At 44.0% G+C, this 18141-nt stretch overlaps 1 protein-coding gene across 2 annotated transcripts in view; it reads left to right on the top strand.

Annotated features, from left to right (window-relative positions):
• LOC139559367 (CUB and sushi domain-containing protein 3-like) overlaps window positions 1-18141 on the top strand; it is a 700638-nt gene that overhangs the window by 341953 nt on the left and 340544 nt on the right. For both annotated transcript variants that reach the window (XM_071375335.1, XM_071375334.1), the window contains exons 8-9: window positions 2404-2491; window positions 4339-4463. In XM_071375335.1, coding sequence (XP_071231436.1) covers window positions 2404-2491; window positions 4339-4463 — 213 coding nt within the window. The remainder of the gene's footprint in view (window positions 1-2403; window positions 2492-4338; window positions 4464-18141) is intronic.

Here is an 18141-nt window from a genome sequence, read left to right as displayed (position 1 = left end):
TCTTTCCCCACTATCAGTCTGGCCTACTTCCCTTTAACACAATCTCTCTATCTTTCCCCACTATCAATCTGGCCTACTTCCCTTTAACACAATCTCTCTCTATCTTTCCCCACTATCAATCTGGCCTACTTCCCTTTAACACAATCTCTCTCTATCTTTCCCCACTATCAATCTGGCCTACTTCCCTTTAACACAATCTCTCTCTGTCTTTCCCCACTATCAATCTGGCCTACTTCCCTTTAACACAATCTCTCTCTATCTTTCCCCACTATCAATCTGGCCTACTTCCCTTTAACACAATCTCTCTCTGTCTTTCCCCACTATCAGTCTGGCCTACTTCCCTTTAACACAATCTCTCTCTATCTTTCCCCACTCTCAAGCTGGCCTACTTCCCTTTAACACAATCTCTCTATCTTTCCCCACTATCAGTCTGGCCTACTATATATATATATATAACATGGTGTATAAGATCCTTTTCACAATTTCTCAAGATAAACTTGACTGTATTTCCAAAGACACATGTTCTAACTCCTCCCCCGCTGAGATGTTGAGAAAGTATTATTGTGTAAGACACTGAGCTCCAGTCAATTTCATTACAGTCCCTAAAGGTTAAAGTGTCATGGATCTTCCTTCTATTAAATACTTGTGTGCTCCCTCCGCTCTGCCTGCTGTCCTATTGGTTCCTGTCTTCAACTTCAGCTCCTCAAACTAAACCCAACGGAAATTAAATAGGAATTAGGAATCTGGATATTGGGTACGTCCCAAATGAAACCATATTGTAGTGCACTCTTTTTGACCAGGACCCATAGCGTTCCGATCAAAAGTAGGAATAGAATACCATTTGTGATGCTAGCCATTGTGTGGTACACCCAGCCACTGATCATCAGTCATCTAATTCCCCATCCAGCCAGCCTAGCATTATGCATTATGCAAGCTAGCTATTTGCTATCTGACCCTATGTACTGGCATCCTCCATTAGGCAGCCGGTAAACAAGACCAAGAGATGGAGCTAGGACTGGTGGATTTGATAAACAGCACTCAGCTGAGTGTTGATGTGGTGCCACATGACACATCAATAGTAATGGACACCATCTGTGCAGTTGAAGATAGAGAGGACAGAACGGCTGGAAGAACAGCATAGAAGACTGGGTTCCTGTTAGGAAGTCTAAATGTGGCAAGACCTGAGTGTGCTTGTCTTTACGTGACAGAGCTATTTTGGAAACAAGGAATAGATGTAAATTCACATAGTTTTCGATTGACAGAGATAGCACTGTGTTGGAAGTACAAATGTCTCTTCGAAAGAGGTGCCTAGCTAACCACACAAAATACTAATTCATTTTGACTGTGGTTTATATATTTTCTTGAATTTCAAAAGTATTACAAAATACTTCCTACCCCTCCGGACTAAAGTCTGGTCCCTGACAAGCATTTAAATCTGTTATTTTCTCCTGAAAAGACAGGTCTTTGAGACAGTGAACAATGGGCTGCTGCAGCTGGCTTTAAACAGTCATAACCACCTCTAAAACATTGAGATGCATGGTCAGATGTGGTCCACAATATTGGTCTGTAATTAGCTTGGTGTAGACACTAGCCCTCCTCTGGCCTCCCCTTCCTTCCCCTCCTCCCTCCAGTCAGACCATCGTTTGTGGATAATATTAATGGCCATGGTGTGAGTGAGGCTCAGTCACAGGGAAAATGAAAACTGACATGCCAATCTCTGCCTCAGATGGAAAGTGATCCAAATGAATCACAATCATGTATTTTCGAACGTTTGAAAAGGTTGTGAGAATGTCGATAGATTGCCCAGAACTAGGCGCAAACTGATGATCCTCAGAGTAAGAGGTTACTGCTTAGACCACTGCACAATGCTCTAGCAAGCCGTGAGAATAGTTGATGATAAAGGATGTTAATGGTGCGTAGTTTTTTATTATTTCGTTTTAAGCCTTCCCCAAACTGAACCACTCAGAATTAATGCCTAAACTGTTAACATTTGTGTTGTTTCTGTTTTAACCCAGTAACCATGCAGAATAAATGCATCAAAAATAGACATTCATCCATAATATGTCGAATTCCGAAGGGAAACTATGAGATCTTGTTGCTCCTCCACCATCTTGCTGTGCACCTAACACCCCGTACATGATGCGTGTTGGTGTGGTAGCTGTCCCATCTCCTCCCCCATCTTGCTGTGCACCTAACACCCTGTACATGATGCGTGTTGGTGTGGTAGCTGTCCCATCTCCTCCCCCATCTTGCTGTGCACCTAACACCCTGTACATGCTGAGTGTTGGTGTGTTGGCTATTGTGTAAGAACAGAGGCACAGGGCCAGCATGAGAGCCTTGTCCTCTTTCTCTGGCCCTCTCCTGTATATATCATAATGCTCTGCTCTTATCTCCCCTGTCCAGTGAATGAGGGGGGCATCAAGCAGGCATCCAACTCCTGTCCTGACCCGGGGGAACCAGAGAACGGCAAGAGGGTGGGCTCCGACTTTAGGTAGGTCATTTTGGGGTGAAGAATGGACCCTTACTAACATAGCACCCACTGGGCCCGGAGAGACAGGACACTGGATTTGCAAAGCCTGTGGCAAGGCACCTCTAGGGTTGCAAAATTCCCAGGTTTCCCAGAAATCCTGGGTGGAAAATTCCTGGAATCAGAAGGGAATAAGCAGGAAATTTCCTCCACTCGGGATTGCTGCAAAACCAGGGAATTTTGGGAAGGTTACAGGAATTTTGCAACCCTAGGCACCTCTCATGTGGCTTGCACGTTGCAATGTGTTGGAGAACATACTGATCATAGTTTTTTTCCCACCACAACTATAAAGAACAATACAAAAAGAAACAATACTATATTATTTATTAGTTATTTATATGCCCAGTATAGACAAAGCAGATGAAGTTAAAACAAATAGCCTACAGCTGTTAACATGAATATTCTCCGAGGGCCATATCGCCTGTCAATGAAAGTGGAAGGACACTGGACATTGATTGTAGAAGGAAGGTACTCTGGTGTCATTATGAGTGCAGTGTCATGAGCGTGACACACACCAGTAATACAGCTCAACCTGAATATGACACTAGCCTCTAGTATCGCTCCACCTGAATAGGAATCACTTCTCCTCTCATCTTTAAGTGTTCATTCAATGTCACACACACCACTTCACTGTGGAATATTGACAGCAGCAGCTCAATGTGTGCAAAACCTAGGTCAATATTGAGCTCAGGGCCTGTAATCATAAGGTGTCTTAGGGTAGGATTACTGATCTAGGATCAGTTTAGCCTTTTAGATTATAATGAATGGACACAATCATAGATTTTTTTTTTTTTACCTTTATTTAACTAGGCAAACCAGTAAAGAACAAATTCTTATTTACAATGACAACCTACCCCTGCCAAACCCTAACCTGGACGATGCTGGGCAAATGCGCCGCCCAATGGGACTCCCAATAAAAGCCGGTTGTGATACAGCCTGGAATCAAACCAGTGTCTGTAGTGACACCTCTAGCACTGAGATGCAGTGCCTTAGACTGCTGTCCTACTCCTACTCTGAGACTCTTTATAAATACGGGCCCTGATGATTTCAACTGTGATGATGGCAGTGGAGATGGTATTCTATTTGAAGAGAGCTAAGAGATGCCAACGAGAAAACAATGACTTTATACCTTTTATGTTATGGCTTATTTCTCTGTAACGTGTAGTGGGAAACATGCCCATTTCAGAATATCATACAATTTCTTGAGTGTGAGTTGCAATTTTCCCCTTTGGATCGTGTTTGTGTTCATCTGAACAGGGTGAATAGTTTCTGGAACCATTTCCTCTGAATGATATCAGATTATCTCAACCGAGCCCCGAGTTTGAGCTTCAAACAAATCGAAGGCCTTTCAAACCAGGCTTTTTTTTTTACTGTGTAGGAAAATCAAAGATGAGATTACTTGCAGATGTATTTTGAGGTATAAGATGTTTGTAGTTCAATAACACACATTAGCGGTACATCAATACTTTCAGTTCATTTACAGTATTTGGCTTTGTTGTGTTAAAAAGCCCTATATTCCAATATCACATGGTCCTAGTGGGAATCTCTTTTTAATTACTGTTTAATGTGCACAGATAGGCCTATACTTCATGTGTTTCTACAGTATGTAATGTAGTAACACTCATGTGTGTGTGTGTGTGTGTGTGTGTGTGTGTGTGTGTGTGTGTGTGCGTGCGTGCGTGCGTGCGTGCGTGCATGCGCGCGTGCGTGCGTGCGGGCCTGTGTGTGTGTGTGTGCGTGCATGTGTGCATGTGCGAATGTGCCTGTATATGTGTGTCTGCCTGTCTGTGTTCCCTCTCTCCCAACAACAGTATCGGAGCCACCGTCCAGTTCCTCTGTAATGAGGACCACGTGCTCCAAGGCTCCAAGACCATCACCTGTCAGAGGGTGGCCGAGGTGTTCGCTGCCTGGAGTGACCACCGCCCCGTCTGCAAAGGTCAGTTAGCACCCCTGGCAACTGCCTGCATGCTTCTGGGCCCCAAATGGCACCCTATTCCTTATTTAGTGCACTACTTTTGACAAGGGCCCATAGAGGGCTGGTCAAAAATAGCAAACTATATGGGGAATAGGCCACTATTTAGGACGCGGTGCATGGCTCCTGGGTCCCAAAATTCATTGAGAATATAGATATGGAGCCCTCATGGAAATGTCAGAGTACTTTGTCATTTTCAACTGAGCGACATTTTGGAGGCTTGGTTTTGCTGGGAGATTGATTTGAAATATAATTTGGGATTCTGTGTAATGTTCATGATGTTCAACAGCGGATCAGAGACATGCTGAGGTTTGATTAGTCAGTGTTACCACAAGGGAGGGTCGGTGTGACAAGCAGACAGGTTGTTAGAGGTAGCTGGGCCACCTGTGGGCCTGGTCCATTTTTGTGACACACACACACACATTCATCAACCAATCGTGGTCCATTTTGATGGTGACACACACATTGACCAACCAATCCTATCCCAGGCCACTGTGAGGCCTCCAGAGTGGTTAGGACGACCCACTTTGCAGATCATTAAACGTAGCATAGTACAAAGTAAAATGATACTGTGTCTGTAACATTTAAAGCATCTTGCCTATCACGCCCTACATTCATCCATCAGAGCCATCCTCAGGTTGTGCTATCCAGCCGGGCAAACAATGAAATTAAGAAAAAGTTCTAGTATTTCTGGCAGAGTTTAATTATAAGTAATTAGGTACTGAAATTAGTTGACGCGACAATGGACATCAACTTCAAGGCATAATTATTGTCTTGCTGGATCATATTGGGAGACAAGTCTTCCATCCCCCTCTCCGCTCTCTCTCTCGCTCTCTCTCTCTTTCACTCCCTTTCCCAGCTCTCACTCCCTTCCTGTCTCTCCCGTCATTAATTAAGCATTCACCTGTTGTTTGTTTTTCCTAAAATGTGTAGACATTATTATCTAATCAATTAAACACAGCTGATATCAATTAAGCCGAATCCTGTCACTTGTGTGACTGTGATGCCACCCTGGGAACTGACCGGCCTGATCAATGTCCCCAGGATACCCATGTCTCTGGGGTGTATCTAATAACACCCTTGCATCGGCAAGTCTCTTAGCAGGAGACTCCCTTCAGAGTAATGTTTAGTTAGTTTATTAGGATTCCCATTAGCTGTTGATCATGCAGTAGCTACTCAGAGAAAAGACAACACAAAGACAATATTATACTACATATAATTAGTCAAGACACCAAGAGACAACCAAAATACTTCCTATACACTATTCATATATACCGATCAGTTAGATATTTAGATCAGGGATGGGCAACTCCAGTCTTCAGGGGGTCGAAGTAGTGTCACACTTTTTCCCCATACCTAGCAAACACAGGGGATTAAACAAATTGTATTTTAAACTAAACATCATTATTTGTTGATTACATTCTAGCAGACACTCTTATCCAGAGCAACTAGGGTTAAGTGCCACATAGAAGGTCACATCAACAGATTTTTCCCCTAGTTGGCTCAGGGATTCGAAACAGCGACCTTTCGGTTACTAACCCAATGCTCTTAACCACTAGGCTTCCTGGAGTCAGGTTAGCTGGGGCTGGGGCAAACGAGTAACACCAATCAGTGCCCCGAGGACCGGCGTTGCGCATCTCTGATTTAAGATGTGACACAGGATGTTTATTGATCTGTTTCTTTAAAATAAAGAAAGCTAAGCTTGCAGGAGTAATAACTGGTAGCAAATCTGTTCGTGCTGTCACGCAAACTTTTCTGGCTGTAGTTCATGTTGTTTACACTCTTTTGGGGGGATTTATGTCATTTTATTTTTATGTTTTTTTTTATTTTACCTTTATTTAATTAGGCAAGTCAGTTAGGAACAAATTCTTATTTTCAATGACGGCCTAGGAACAGTGGGTTAACTGCCTTGTTCAGGGGCAGAACAACAGATTTGTACCTTGTCAGCTCGGGGATTTGAACTTGCAACCTTTCGGTTACTTGCCTCAACTAGGCAAGTTTACCTAGGCAATCGAGTTAAGAACAAATTCTTATTTACAATGATGGCAGATCTGTATAGAAGCAGCTTTTACTTTATGGTTAATAACAGCTGATGGCGTAGAGGGTTGATTACGGTACTGTTTATGTGGTAGTTTTACACCAAACTAAATGTGCACCAGTTTGGGAAACGCTGTCACCCTGATTAAGGCTCTATGCTAAAACACCGTAGGTGTTTTTCAATACGCTATATGCTTTTTATATGTAAGGCATTTTTAATGGACATAGAGCATGTAAAAACACCTACACGTTTACACTTTAAAATCCACCTGAGTGCCTGGACCTTGGATTCTTTAAAGCATTGAACACTTATTTTGTTGGATTGTATGTATCTTGTTTTTCTTATTTAGCAGTCTAAACGGTTTTATACTGGACTCTGCTGTTGTGTTCCCTAAGAGGGGGGTTCCTACAGTATGTCAAGAGTCAAAATCCATCTAAATGAATTATCCAAGTTAACTCTGAAAGTCTCTCAACATAAAATGAAGATTTGTAGGTATGATGATACTTCGTGGTCACAGTATCAGGGGTACAGTAGTGCTCTTTCTTGATTCAATTTGAGATAATTATTATTCAGTGAGAGAAGGTTGTTCGATAGAGAGGATGTGCTAAAACTTTGTAATCTCAGAACAATTTTCAGTTTGAACATTCAATATGGCTGTCTTTCTTATTTTCAGGAGTTGTCTGATGGATACTGCAAACCTCCCATCAAACCAACACTTAACAGTTCACTACTGTATATAAAAACAAGTCACAGGCACTCTTGATCTTGTTTCTTGTCAATTGTCAACTCTGCAATGTCCTTGTGTCCCACAAATGACTTATCCGCCACCATATCTCAATGCATTACAGTATGTCAGTGAACACTAGTGCCATATGGCCACATGACAACCAGACAGCTGGTTAGGCCGATATGCCCACACATTCTTCTCACTTCTTTCAGTACTTTAGTCTGATTGGCAGTGTCTTTGAAGCATGGAAGAGGGTTGATATGACTAAATACATCCAGGAAGTGTATGATATCATGACGTATAACCCGGCTGTATCCACTGCCAGTTGGACTGTATTAGGAGGACAAAAAATATTCCCTATTTAGTGCACAACTTTTGACCAGGGCCCTTAGTGGTCTTATTAAAAGACATTGACTATATAGAGAATAGGGTAGAGAATAGGGTCGTTTTTCAGTCGTACTTGGACTCTGTCGATTAACAGGGACAATCCAATAAATAGACGTCAAAAGACAAAACATACTTTTATTGTATTGTGTATGGAAATGATGAAGTGCACAGTGGTCTAATGCACTGCATCTCAGTGCTAGAGGTGTCGCTACAGACCGATAGGGTGGTGCACAATTGTCCCAGAGTTGTCCGGGTTAGGGTTTGGCCGGGGTAGTGTAAATAATAATTTGTTCTTAACTGACTTGCCTAGTTAAATAATGGTTAAATAAGTAAACAAAAAAGAGTGAGGACATCCTGTTTTTGTTTCTTTAAAACTAGCAAAGCAACATTTGAATGTGTACATGTACAATATATACCACAGGAGGTTGGTGGCACCTTAATTGTGGAAAACGGGCTCGTGGTAATGACTGGAGCGGAATTTGTGGAATGGAATCACATACATCAAACACATGGTTTCCAGGTGTTTGATACCATTCCATTTTCCCATTCCGGCCATTATTATGAGCCATTCTCCCCTCAGCAGCCTCCACTGATGTATACAGTACCATTCAAAAGTTTGGACACACCTACTCATTCAAGAATTTTTCTTTATTTTACTATTTTCTACATTGTAGAATAATAGTGAAGACATCAAATCTGTGAAATAACACATATAGAATCATGTAGTAACCAAAACAGTGTTAAACAAATATATTTTATATTTGAGATTCTTCAAAGTAGCCACCCCTTGCCTTGATGACAGCTTTGCACACTCTTGGCATTCTCTCAACCAGCTTCACCTGGAATGCTTTTCCAACAGTCTTAAAGGAGTTCCCACATATGGTGAGCACTTGTTGGCTGCTTTTCCTTCACTCTGCGGTCCAACTCATCCCAAACCATCTCAATTGGGTTGAGGTCAGGTGATTGTGGAGGCCAGGTCATCTGATGCAGCACTCCATCACTCTCTTTCTTGGTCAAATAGCCCTTACACAGCCTGGAGGTGTGTTTTGGGTCATTGTCCTGTTGAAAAACAAATGATAGTACCACTAAGCGCAAACCAGATGGGATGGAATATCGCTGCAGAAGGCTTTGGTAGCCATGCTGGTTAAGTGTGACTTGAATTCTAAATAAATCACAGACAGTGTCACCAGCAAAGCACCCCCACACCATCACACCTCTTCCTCCATGCTTCACGGTGGGAACCACACATACGGAGATCATCCGTTCACCTACTCTGCGTCTCACAAAGACACAGCTGTTGGAACCAAAAATCTCAAATTTGGACGCATCAGACCAAAGGACATTTTCCACCGATCTAATGTCCATTGTTCATGTTTCTTGGCCCGAGTAAGTCTCTTATTATTATTGTTGTCCTTTAGTAGTGGTTTCTTTGCAGCAATTCGACCATGAAGGCCTGATTTACGCAGTCTCCTCGGAACAGTTGATGTTGAGATGTCTGTTACTTGAACTCTGAGAAGCATTTATTTGGGGATTCATTTCTGAGGTACAGTTAACTCTAATGAACTTATCCTCTGCAGCAGAGGTAACTCTGGGTCTTCCTATCATGTGGCGGTCCTCATGAGAGCCAGTTTCATCATAGCGCTTGATGATTTTTGCGACTGCACTTGAAGAAACTTTAAAAGTTCTTGACATTTTCCGGATTGACTAACCTTCATGTCGTAAAGTAATGATGGACTGTCGTTTCTCTTTGCTTATTTTTATTTAACCAGGTAAGTTGACTGAGAACACATTCTCACTTACAGCAACAACCTGGGGAATAGTTACAGGGGAGAGATTAATAAACCAATCGTAAGCTGGGGATGATTAGGTGACCGTATTATTGCCAGATTGGGAATTTAGCCAGGACACCAGGGTTAACACCCTTACTCTTACAATAAGTGCCATGGGATCTTTTGTGACCACAGAGAGTCAGCACACCCATTTAACATCCCAGCAGAAAGACAGCACCCTACACAGGGCAATGTCCCCAATCACTGCCATTAGGCATTGGGATATTTTTTTAGACCAGAGGAAAGTGTGCCTCATACTAGCCCTCCAACACCACTTCCAGCAGCATCTGGTCTCCCATCCAGGGACTGACCAGGACCGACCTAGCTTAGCTTCAGAAGCAAGCCAGCAGTGGGATGGATGCAGGGTGATATGCTGCTGGTGTGCAGGGTGGTATGCTGCTATTTGAGATGTTCTTGCCATAATATGGACTTGGTCTTTTACCAAGTAGGGCTATCTTCTGTATACCACCCCTACCTCGTCACAACACAACTTATTGGCTCGAACGCATTAAGAAGGAAAGAAATTCCACAAATTAACTTTTATCAAGGCACACCTGTTAATTGAAATGCACCTCATGAAGCTGGTTGAGAGAATGCCAAGAGTGTGCAAAGTTGTCATGAAGACAAAGTGTGGCTACTTTGAAGAATCTCAAATATAAAGTATATTTTGAGTTGTTTAACACTTTTTTGGTTACTACATGATTCCATATGTGTTATTTCATTGTTTTGATGTCTTCACTATTATTCTACCACGTAGGAAATAGTAAAAATAAAATAAAAACTTGAATGAGTAGGTGTGTCCAAACATTTGACTGGTACTGTACATATATACATAATGGTAATAACACTGCTGCCATAACTGTCCTGTGTATAGTTAGGGAGACTGCTGCTTCTGCCACTAGCTGTAAATGATGTATGATGAGTTTTTCTGCGGACAGTATTACAAATTACACCTTGAAATGGGCAGGCAATGTTCCGCGGCCACTTTCCGTGTGTGTATGTGCGTGTGTTGCGTGAACATGCGCGCTTGCACCGGCTTACCTCCTTGTGTGTGTGCGCGTGTCCCTCTCCCTGTTCGTGTTTGTCGGTGTGTGAGACCAGTGTACTCCTGTTTGGAAGGGAAAAAGGCAAAGTACCTTGGGTCAGGGTTAATGATGTCATTGATCATTCTCAGTGGCCATTGTTTTTTAGGTTACTTTGTACCTCCTGTTCCTCCGAGTCGCCAATCAGACCAGCTAATCTTTATTCTCTCTGCTGAATTGGCTCGTTTTCCCCCAGCGGAAGGTCAGCCTGAATGTTGGCGGACATAAAACACCAACAATAGGATAGAAAACAAGCTAAACAAGTAAAACATGTGCAGGGTGTTTTATCAACAGCAAACGACTAATTATCTTGATGTCTTCAAGTGTAGGCTTATCTCCCTGGCTTGGCATCCCTGACTGGGAGAGCTGGGTTTGTGAAAGTTCCCCATTAAAATACTGTAGAAAATAACAAAAAGAGGAGGGTCCGCAATCTGGATCTCTGAACTGTTAATTTGCCTAACAAAAAAAACAGGAAAAAACAAGGGACTTAAGGACAACCAAAGTCAGATTTTAGAGACTTTATTTTGCCTCTCCCAGCACACATGATGCCATTATCCCTCAGTGTTAGATGAACCAGAGAGTATAGCCCTGTCTTGTCCCTCTTGTGAAATCATGTTCCTTGTTTGTGAAGGTGGGGGTTAGAAAGGTTTGTTTGCTCACCATCGTGTCCCTTAATTGTATAGATAATTTCTATCTGGCTGCTCGGCGTGCTTGCTATAAGTTACGCCATGCACCCAGCAGGGAGAGCCAAGGCTCTTCATTTAGTAAGCAGTAATTGAGCTGTCAGTCCATGGAACACAGGCATGCCTAGATCTACGTCCCCTAGATAGAATACAGATTCTGTTTCACTGAGGCCTAGCTGACACTGTTCGCCCCCAAAGCTCAATGGTTACAAATCCCATTTCTATGTCCATACGTTGTTGTCACGGTGTACATGTGGAGACGGACACCCTGAAGCACACTGAAGGATGGAGGGACTAGCTAGTGAGACTGACTTTGAGGACTTTTTAATACCACTCTTAGGCCATCACTTTAGTGATACTGCTTATGTTGTGTTGACTACAGTGACAGTGACATAGATAGAGAGGTCAAAAAGAGAAATAAATTGAGAGAGAGAAAGAGAGAAAGTGACAAACAGACTGAGATAGTGAACGAGAGAGAGAAAGAGAGATGGAAAGGGAGACAAATAGAGAGTCAAAGATGGAGACAAAAGACACAGGGAGTGAGGGAGGTAAAGGGCTCATGCCTTTATTACTTGGCCACTACTGTGGTACAGTGAGACAGGAGTGGGTGTGAGGTGTTAGTGTGTAATCGGGTGTGTAAGCACCATGTTAGCAGACACTGTGTGAGGTCTGTGTATGTCTCCGGGGCCCTGCAGGCTATCAGGCCAGCTGCCTTCACAACTGGGTGAGATCTCTGTCTACTATCAGGCCAGCTGCCTTCACCACTGGGTGAGATCTCTGTCTACTATCAGGCCAACTGCCTTTACCACTGGGTGAGATCTCTGTCTACTATCAGGCCAGCTGCCTTCACCACTGGGTGAGATCTCTGTCTACTATCAGGCCAGCTGCCTTTACCACTGGGTGAGATCTCTGTCTACTATCAGACCAGCTGCCTTCACCACTGGGTGAGATCTCTGTCTACTATCAGACCAGCTGCCTTCACCACTGGGTGATATCTCTGTCTACTATCAGGCCAGCTGCCTTTACCACTGGGTGAGATCTCTGTCTACTATCAGACCAGCTGCCTTCACCACTGGGTGAGATCTCTGTCTACTATCAGGCCAGCTGCCTTCACCACTGGGTGAGATCTCTGTCTACTATCAGACCAGCTGCCTTCACCACTGGGTGAGATCTCTGTCTACTATCAGACCAGCTGCCTTCACCACTGGGTGAGATCTCTGTCTACTATCAGGCCAGCTGCCTTCACCACTGGGTGAGATCTCTGTCTAGTATCAGACCAGCTTCCTTCACAACTGGGTGAGATCTCTGTCTACTATCAGGCCACCTGCCTTCACCACTGGGTGAGATCTCTGTCTACTATCAGGCCAGCTGCCTTCACCACTGGGTGAGATCTCTGTCTACTATCAGGCCAGCTGCCTTCACCACTGGGTGAGATCTCTGTCTACTATCAGGCCAGCTGCCTTCACCACTGGGTGAGATCTCTGTCTACTATCAGACCAGCTGCCTTCACCACTGGGTGAGATCTCTGTCTACTATCAGACCAGCTGCCTTCACCACTGGGTGAGATCTCTGTCTACTATCAGGTCAGCTGCCTTCACCACTGGGTGAGATCTCTGTCTACTATCAGGCCAGCTGCCTTCACCACTGGGTGAGATCTATGTCTACTATCAGACCAACTGCCTTCACCACTGGGTGAGATCTCTGTCTACTATCAGACCAGCTGCCTTCACCACTGGGTGAGATCTCTGTCTACTATCAGACCAGCTGCCTTCACCACTGGGTGAGATCTCTGTCTACTATCAGACCAGCTGCCTTCACCACTGGGTGAGATCTCTGTCTACTATCACGCCAGCTGCCTTCACCACTGGGTGAGATCTCTGTCTACTATCAGGCCAGCTGCCTTCACCACTGGGTGAGATCTCTGTCTACTATCAGACCAGCTGCCTTTACCACTGGGTGGGATCTCTGTCTACTATCAGGCCAGCTGCCTTCTACACTGGGTGAGATCTCTGTCTACTATCAGGCCAACTGCCTTCACCACTGGGTAAGGTCTCTGTCTACTATCAGGCCAACTGCCTTCACCTCTGGGTGAGATCTCTGTCTACTATCAGGCCAACTGCCTTCGCCTCTGGGTGAGATCTCTGTCTACTATCAGGCCAGCTGCCTTCACCACTGGGTTCCAGGAGCACTGAGGACAAGACTCCCCGTGGTGGAGACATACACGGACACATCAACAGACACATGCTTAAACAGAGACACACACAAAATCATACACACACAGATTCACCTCTCTCTGTCTCTCTCTCACACACACACACACACACACACACACACACACACACACACACACACACACACACACACACACACACACACACACACACACACACACACACACACACACACACACACACACACACACACACACACACACACACACAAACACATACAAAAACAATAAACAAACATGCAGACACAAAGAAACATGCAGACATACTTACAAAATAAATTTAAATAAATGAATTAGGCCCTAATTTATTGATTTCACATGACTGGGAACATGGTTGGGGAGTAACGGATTACATGTAATCTGTTACATGTAAGGGATTACAAAAAAACTGTAACTGGAATCTGTTACGTTACCAGCAAAAATAATTTTTTGACACTTCTCTGTTTTCTCAATGACATTTAAGTCAGCATTGAAAAAAATAGCAATTTTGAGTTTGTTTCACCTAAGCGAGTCTGACCACAAGTCAGAGACCACTATGATGACACACCAAATGTGTTTGATCAAGAGCAAGAATAGGCTTTTGTAGGCTACAGTCCAAGCTATGTCTTCCAATGGTGTGACTCCTTTCGGTATCCGAAGATTATCCAACATGAATAAAAGCTTGGAGGTAAGGATGACAGCAGTGGTGTAGGCTACAGCGATACAGATATGAATTGATGTGAATCACACTGCCGCGCTCTCATTTAGCTATTTGCGCCTTACGGATTGTGGTTGTTATGGATGGCTGTTCTCAAATCCAAATGGACACATGCTCAAAATCGCACACTTTTGATATAATTAAAGGGGCAATCTGTAGTTCCTAGATCCATTTTGGACTTATAAATTATATATACAGTATATATACACTACCGTTCAAAAGTTTGGGGACACTTAGAAATGTCCTTGTTTTTGAAAGAAAATAACAGAAATTGTCCACTAAAATAACATCAAATTGATCAGAAACACAGTGTAGACTTTGTTAACGTTGTAAATGACTATTGTAGCTGGAAACGGCATATTTTTAATGGAATATCTACATAGGCGTACCGAGGCCCATTATCAGCAACCATCACTCCTGTGTTCCATTGGCACAGTGTGTTAGCTAATCCAAGTTTATAATTTTAAAAGACTAATTGATCATTAGAAAACCCTTTTGCAATTATGTTAGCGCAGCTGGAAACTGTTGTGCTAATTAAAGAAGCAATAAAACTGGCCTTTAGACTAGTTGAGTATCTGGAGCATCAGCATTTGTGGGTTCGATTACAGGCTCAAAATGGCCTGAAACAAATAACTTTCTTCTGAAACTCGTCAGTCTATTCTTGTTCTGAGAAATGAAGGATTTTCCATGCGAGAAATTGCCAAGAAACTGAAGATCTCGTTCAACGCTGTGTACTACTCCTTCACAGAACAGCGTAAACTGTCTTTAACCAGAATAGAAAGAGTAGTGGGAGGCCCTGGTGCACAACTGAGCAAGAGGACAAGTACATTAGAGTCTCTAGTTTGTGAAACAGACGCCTCACAAGTCCTCAACTGGCAGCTTCATTAAATAGTACCCGCAAAACACCAGTCTCAACATCAACAGTGAAGCGGCGACTCCGGGATGCTGGCCTTCTAGGCAGAGTTGCACATTAAAAGCCATATCTCAGACTGGCCAATAAAAAGAAAAGATTAAGATGGGCAAAATAACATTTATTTTATCACTTCTTTAATCAGCTCCGATACTGTTGTTGGGAGAGAGGGAACAGAGACAAGCAAACACACATATACAGGCACATGCACGTATACACACACACACACACACACACACACACACACACACACACACACACACACACACACACACACACACACACACACACACACACACACACACACACACACACACACACACACACACACACACACATTACATACTGTAGAAACACATGAAGTATAGGCCTATCTGTGCACATTAAACAGTAATTAAAAACAGATTCCCACTAGGACCACAATCCCCCGATCCCGTCACACCTCCACCCACCTCTCCTCCCTGAGCCCATTGTGTATGTTTGTTCTCTGTGTTTGTGTCACAATCCCCCGATCCCGTCACACCTCCACCCACCTCTCCTCCCTGAGCCCATTGTGTATGTTTGTTCTCTGTGTTTGTGTCACAATCCCCCGATCCCGTCACACCTCCACCCACCTCTCCTCCCTGAGCCCATTGTGTATGTTTGTTCTCTGTGTTTGTGTCACAATCCCCCGATCCCGTCACACCTCCACCCACCTCTCCTCCCTGAGCCCATTGTGTATGTTTGTTCTCTGTGTTTGTGTCACAATCCCCCGATCCCGTCACACCTCCACCCACCTCTCCTCCCTGAGCCCATTGTGTATGTTTGTTCTCTGTGTTTGTGTCACAATCCCCCGATCCCGTCACACCTCCACCCACCTCTCCTCCCTGAGCCCATTGTGTATGTTTGTTCTCTGTGTTTGTGTCACAATCCCCCGATCCCGTCACACCTCCACCCACCTCTCCTCCCTGAGCCCATTGTGTATGTTTGTTCTCTGTGTTTGTGTCACAATCCCCCGATCCCGTCACACCTCCACCCACCTCTCCTCCCTGAGCCCATTGTGTATGTTTGTTCTCTGTGTTTGTGTCACAATCCCCCGATCCCGTCACACCTCCACCCACCTCTCCTCCCTGAGCCCATTGTGTATGTTTGTTCTCTGTGTTTGTGTCACAATCCCCCGATCCCGTCACACCTCCACCCACCTCTCCTCCCTGAGCCCATTGTGTATGTTTGTTCTCTGTGTTTGTGTCACAATCCCCCGATCCCGTCACACCTCCACCCACCTCTCCTCCCTGAGCCCATTGTGTATGTTTGTTCTCTGTGTTTGTGTCACAATCCCCCGATCCCGTCACACCTCCACCCACCTCTCCTCCCTGAGCCCATTGTGTATGTTTGTTCTCTGTGTATGTTTGTTCTCTGTGTTTGTGTCACAATCCCCCGATCCCGTCACACCTCCACCCACCTCTCCTCCCTGAGCCCATTGTGTATGTTTGTTCTCTGTGTTTGTGTCACAATCCCCCGATCCCGTCACACCTCCACCCACCTCTCCTCCCTGAGCCCATTGTGTATGTTTGTTCTCTGTGTTTGTGTCACAATCCCCCGATCCCGTCACACCTCCACCCACCTCTCCTCCCTGAGCCCATTGTGTATGTTTGTTCTCTGTGTTTGTGTCACAATCCCCCGATCCCGTCACACCTCCACCCACCTCTCCTCCCCTCCCTTCCTCTACGGCACTTTCTTTCTCGCCGTGGTACCCTGACCTTTAGCTGGCCACTAAATCACTGGCTGGCTGTCACCCACATGTCTGTTTGTTCCTGCGGCTAAAGGCTGTACAAACTAATTAAGGAAGATGCCACTTGAAATCATGCAGAAAATTGCCTAGATCTATATTTTCAGGACAGCCCAAGGGTACGCAGAGTTAATCATGAATTTCAATTTAACTATTCATTGGTGCTCTGTTTTCTCTCTCTCTCTCTCTCTCTCTCTCTCTCTCTCTCTCTATCGAGGGCTCTGTCTGTATCTCTTTCTCTCTCTCTCTTTTTCGGTGCGGATCTGTTATTGCTCTCCCAAGATGAGATTGTAATAGGAAGTGTGTTGCGTTTATTTAAAAAATTAAGACTAATTAGCAAAGTCGTATTGAGAAGAAGAAATCTTATTCCCCTTACAGACACACAATGGGAATGTCATTGCTCTCATAGCTAAGGCTGATGAGATAGTTGATCGACTCCATGTCTATTATTTCCTGTATTTTAAACATTAGTGTGGGGATTGGATGATTAAAGAGCCCGGTGACATTTGTTTTATTGTAGCTCACCAGCTCAAGGATATTACATAACCTCCAAAGTGACAGTCGTTCACATCTCTTATTATGAGGACGACTCAGACACTATAAATACCCAGGAAAGACATTCTCTGCTTGCTCATTGGCTTGTAGTATTACTGAAACACTTCCTCATCTCTCCTGGGTTAATCCTATTGAAATAGAATGAATCATGTTAATAAAGCAGAGACTGAATGGGACACGTTCTACTTTTACTTCCTGCTTTAATCCTATGAGTACACTCAAAATAGCTGCTAGTCCACACATTATGGCATCATTGACTTGAATGGGGAGGCCCGTTTTACTCATTGTAGTTATGTGGTTGATACCGGAAGTACTCCATGTCTGGCCCTGGATGTCAAATCTATGTTTGAAATTCAATGGAATGTGCCATAGCAATGGTAACAAAGTACCTACAAACTACTGCCCACACAGGGGAAACATCTACCAGTGAAGGAGTCTACCTGGTAGATGAAGTAGCAGTAGTGGTATTTGATATTACCCAAAACCATGTTATGACTTTATCTGACCTCTTGTGTAAATGGACCCCAATGTAAGGGTTCTTAAATTAACCCAAGTGCTTTAAAGTTTGTGCGTCATGTGTGACCGTATAGTGCACTGTATTCAAGGCTACTTGTGATGCCGTTGGTCTCAATGTGCCAGTGACTTTCTGAGCAGACCAGCAGTGTGTGGATTATACCTGAGGGGTCTACAGAGTCATCAGTGTTGCCACCTTGCTACATACAGAAATAATGACTTA

This window comes from Salvelinus alpinus, chromosome 29, assembly GCF_045679555.1.
Source record: "Salvelinus alpinus chromosome 29, SLU_Salpinus.1, whole genome shotgun sequence".
Lineage (NCBI taxonomy): Eukaryota > Metazoa > Chordata > Actinopteri > Salmoniformes > Salmonidae > Salvelinus > Salvelinus alpinus.
This window is presented reverse-complemented; position numbering and strand designations above follow the sequence as displayed.